Raw genomic sequence first — 4,970 nt, 5'->3', positions numbered from 1 at the left:
AAGGCAGATGTGCCTGTTTCTAGGGCCTGAGTGATAAGGTTAGGGGCAAATGGCCATTCTGTGTTAAAGCAGTGTGTATGGTGGTTGGGGGCATCTGCATGGGCTGTCTCAGGAGGTGGATGTGGTTCCTGTTACAGTCAGATCCCGGGAGCGAGGGCATTGCCTCGCAGTTTGGGACTCCTTTGAGCATCAGGGCCAGCAGAACTGCAGCTACACAGCTCCAAAGCAAAACGTGACCGGATGGGGGTGGGTCTCAGAATCGCCGAGAGCATGCTGGTGTACACATGGGGGAGGGCTGAACTTGCAATCCTTTCTGCAGCAGTTTCCCAATTCTCTGTCTAGAGAGTGTCTAGCAGAGACAGTTTCTCCATCTTTGCAATGAATCTGTCTAGAACTCGGAGTTGGTAACTGGTTGTGACCGTTGCTTTGAAACTGAAACTAATCTTGAGTAGGAAACGTGGTTAAACTTATCAGGCTAAAGAAAATGCTCTGCTGCCATTAGTGTCTGGAAACAGACACCAGAGTCTCCTCTAAAAACCTCTCTGAAAGGGTAAAGAATCATTACAGCCTGATTGATCTTTCTTCCAACCCAGCACCTTTGTCTGCCCCACGGAAATTGTGGCTTTCAGCAACAAAGCGAATGAATTTCGTGATGTGAACTGTGAGGTGGTGGCAGTTTCAGTGGATTCTCATTTTTGTCACCTGGCCTGGATAAATACACCACGGAAGGTATGAATTGAGCATCTGTTTGGGGCTTTCACTGTTGGTTTGTTTTCTTCTCACAACAACCCCAGAGAAGAAGAGTTGAATAAACAATTGTGCCAACACTGATTTTTTTTTTTTTTTTAATAGGCTGCCTAAAGTGGTATGTGATCAATTTCTGCATTTGTTGACATAATTCTGACCTCAATATTTGTTTTCTTTCTCTTAAGTATTTGTTTTGGTTTTTCTTTTAACCTGTTTTGCTCTGTTGATAGTCTTGTCAGTTACATTGTTTCCTTGTACGTTTATCTCAAAAGACAAATGCTCAGTGTCTCTGGCCTGAGGTGCCTGTTACAGCTGATAGTTTCTATGCACTATCACAGAAGATGAAGAGCAGCTGTCTAGTTGTTACTGTTAATCAGTACCTAACAGTGGTGGCTTCAGGATGGAAGCAGAAACACCCGTTTATTGGAGCACTTGCATTATTAACTCCCACTTGCTGAGAGGGTTCCACTCTTGCAGGACAAATGGAGGTTTTTGACTTTCTTTGGCAAAAGAGAGTGTAAAAACAGCCTTTTACTGGAGAGGAGTCTATTTCAGATGCATATAAGAGTAGGTGCTTTTGATCACATAAAGCCTCTGAGCAGTTTAGTTAGTTCTGGAGAATCACAAGTGTCCCAGGAAGGCTCAGAAATGCCTGTGCCATGAGTCCCAACCTGTGTCAGCAGGAGTTCTCACAGACCAGGTGCCTTCAGGCACAGTTGTAACACACAGGGAAGGGAGGAGAGTTTGCTGTATTTAATATGGCTTGGCTGAGCCTATCAAGAGTATTTGTTTTCTGCAGGTTTTCTTCAAGTCTTTAAAAGCTTTATGTCAGAGCTGCTCACTGTACACTGGCCATGCTGCTTGGTGCACATGGAGCAAAACACCCTGCACAGGGTGGAAAGAATTCCATGGAGGCAAAGGCAGGAAACTGACACCCGGAGCAGCTAAGGCCTCGGTTTCTCTGACATCTGTGCTCAGAGCTCTCTCTGCCTATGAGAACTCTGCTGCAGACGAGCATTTGCAGGATCAGGGTGTGAGTGACTGAGATTACACAGCGACTCACTGGGGATGCCAGGAATAGCAAAGATAACAAACTCCAGCCTTGTTTCAAGGTTAGAGAGCTTACCTCTCCTGCATGGCTCCAGTATACAGCAAAACTGAGAGAAGTCTTGTTTGGCTCTCCAGATAGTATTGAAAATACTACATGCACTAAATAGAGCAGCAGAACTCTGACATCCACAGTGTGCTGTAAGAAGCCTTGTGTTTAGAGTCCTAAAATTGTCAAGGTTGGAAGAGACCTCTAGGATCATAAAGTCCAGTCATCAACCTTGCACCATCACCATGTTCACCACTAACCATGTCCTCAAGTGCCACGTCAAGTGTTTTTTGAACACTTCAGGGATGGTGACTCCGCCACTACCTCTACCAACCTGTTCCAATGCTTGACAACCAATTTCATGAAGAAGGTTTTCCTAATACCAATCTATACCTCCCCCAGTGCAATTTGAGGCCAATACCTCTCATCCTGTCAGTTGTTACCTGGGAGAAATGACCAACCCTCACCTGGCTACAACCTTCTTTTAGGTAGTTGTAGAGAGCACTAAGGTCCCCCCCTGAGCCTCCTCTTCTCCCCAGCTCCCTCAGCTGCTCCTCATCAGACTTGTTCCCCAAACTATGTTTGTTCACAGTGTGCAGGTTTGTTTTCCTTCCCTCTCCACCACATTCATCTTATTTAATTTTGAACACTTAAATATGCAGTAGAAATTTTTGTATTCAAAGCTCCTGAATTAGGGCACAAAGAAAGTGTTTCTGAAAAGTTATGACTGTTGCCCTTGGTAGCCTTTTGCCACCAAAATAAGCAATTCTAAGATGTTCAGTGCAAGAGAAGTTTTCATGTTGCAAAGAAACCAAATGTTCCTGACCAAAACAAAATAACCAAACCCAAACAACAACACACACTCCTGGTTCCTTTCATGGAGCAAATGTCATGATTGTGTTTTGCTGTGAGTGTAACCTCAAGAGCATTGAATCAGCAAGGCAAGAAGGATAAATCTAGAAAGTGCTTTGTAACCAAATTAAATCTTACTCTGTTCTCTAGAGCGGTGGTTTGGGCAAAATGAATATTCCAGTTCTGTCAGACCTCACAAAGCAAATCTCCCGTGATTATGGAGTGCTGCTAGAAGGACCTGGCATAGCACTGAGGTAGGACATGATTGCTGACAACTCTTATGACACAACCCAGTCTAATCCAGTGTAAGCCACACCATCCCTTCCTGCAGGGGAAACAGTCTAAGGATCAGATGAACACTATGAGATGACAGTTTTGCTGCAGAACTGCTGGATCCCACCCTAGGAAAAGGGCACATAGCCATTATGGCTGTGGGGTTCAGAATGGTTGCAGACCTCTGACAATGTGTGCAGGAGAATCCCATGTCACTAAGGAAAATGAGAGTAGCATAGAAAAGCAATTTTTTCCCCATCTTTGCAATAGTAGTCCCTGAGAAACAATAGATTGGGTAGGAGTGTTGTGGAGACCTCTTTGCATCTCTTTGGGTCGGGAACTTCTGACATTTGTTTGCTCACAGTTAATTAGTATGGTAAGATTGGGACTTTGGTTTTCACAAATCTTTGTATGCAACAGGGTTTAACTTAGTAGCGTAATGCATAAACAGCTCTTCACTCAATACCTTCAGATTTGCCCAAAAGGACTTGGGAAGGATGCCAGCTATGTTTTGAAGTACAGGTGGAATTACAAGTTCCACCTGTGCTATAGATCTGCCTCAACTGAGCATTCTTTACATGTGCTTTGCAATTTCACAGTACCATAGCAGTTAAGTAGTTCTTGGCTTTTGACCACTTAGCTAACAAACAAGATACCAAACACTGTATTGTTCCTCCTAACTGATACATACATCTAGGAGTAACTACCTTGCTGAAAGAGTTCATCCAGGTTCTTGTATTTGTTCTTGGAACATGATTTGCATTCCTGAAATTCTTGCTCGATTACAGAGGTCTCTTCATCATTGATCCAAACGGGATCATCAAGCACCTAAGTGTCAATGACCTCCCGGTGGGTCGGAGCGTGGAGGAGACTCTGCGCTTGGTGAAAGCATTCCAGTATGTGGAAACACACGGGGAGGTTTGCCCTGCAAACTGGACTCCAGACTCCCCCACAGTGAGTGTCTGCTAAATACCACTTGTCTAAATATAGCCTGGTGTGTGTGTGTCTGAAGGGCTGAGAACCACTTGAACATGAGCACCTTGGCTGAATCTGTGTCTGTTGTCTCAACCTCAGGCTGGACCAATTTATATAGTATTCAGTATGGGGTTTCTCTGTAGAAAATCACTGGTTTCCTTTGAGAAGAGGCAAATTGTATTTAAAACTTTAAACTTGACTTGCACTCTCCACTAGTTGGCTTCAGATTTTTTATTTATTCAATGCCTTGCAATTTAACAGGAAAAATATGTTATATGCTGTAAATTCTCAAGTAGGAGCTTGTGCATAATTTAGGCATTAATCTTTCAACCAAGTGCAGAAACAGAAATAACCTGTCATGTTTATAAAGTATGCCTGGATTTTCTTGGGTAAAGTGTCAGATATGTTCCTCAATACCTTGCTTATATGAATGTACATGGTTTTATCTTACCTGTAGCAAATAATAACTAAACTTTCTTTTCTCGACAGATCAAACCAAGCCCAGAAGGTTCTAAAGAATACTTTGAGAAAGTGCATACATAAACACTCAAATACATGGACAAAACTCTTAGTTACCATAAACTGAAGACATTAGGGAAACAGCTGTGATTGTACAAATTAAAATAAGAAAATAAAAGTACTAATTTTCTCATGTTTAAGAGGAAATTAAATGCTGAAATATTTACTGACTCTCTTGTCTTGCTTTAAAAAGAAGGGTAAAAACTAAGGCTCTCCCCTCAACTTTGCAACTTCAGCTTCATGAATTTCTGTGACCACTAGTCATCTTCCTGAATGTGATGAGTACACAAAATAGTTGCTTTCCACTGGCTTTTCCCTCTTTCCTTAACTAGTTTTGGACCAGAAAGTGCCCTGCATTTCCTTTTCTCACATGACATTAAATTCTGTAACAAGAGTTTGAAACAGTGTGGCCAAGACAGAAGAGAGAATTTTGATACATGGTTTGTTTTCAATGACTTTTGCAGAGGAAGAATTGAATGTAGCAAGTAAAACTAAAAGAAAAATCATG

The 4,970-nt window shown here is 42.4% G+C and overlaps 1 protein-coding gene across 1 annotated transcript in view; it reads left to right on the top strand.

Moving 5' to 3' along the window:
* Positions 1–4,601, top strand: part of PRDX3 (peroxiredoxin 3) — a gene marked incomplete at its 5' end in the record, with an annotated part of 4,888 nt that extends 287 nt beyond the window's left edge. Inside the window, 4 exons of the mRNA XM_009080928.1 lie at positions 594–729; positions 2,846–2,949; positions 3,757–3,922; positions 4,433–4,601. Coding sequence (XP_009079176.1) covers positions 594–729; positions 2,846–2,949; positions 3,757–3,922; positions 4,433–4,486 — 460 coding nt within the window. The remainder of the gene's footprint in view (positions 1–593; positions 730–2,845; positions 2,950–3,756; positions 3,923–4,432) is intronic.
* Positions 4,602–4,970: the final 369 nt, after the last annotated feature.

The sequence above is a fragment of the Acanthisitta chloris genome, unplaced genomic scaffold (genome assembly GCF_000695815.1).
Source record: "Acanthisitta chloris isolate BGI_N310 unplaced genomic scaffold, ASM69581v1 scaffold36538, whole genome shotgun sequence".
NCBI classification, from domain to species: domain Eukaryota; kingdom Metazoa; phylum Chordata; class Aves; order Passeriformes; family Acanthisittidae; genus Acanthisitta; species Acanthisitta chloris.
This window is presented reverse-complemented; position numbering and strand designations above follow the sequence as displayed.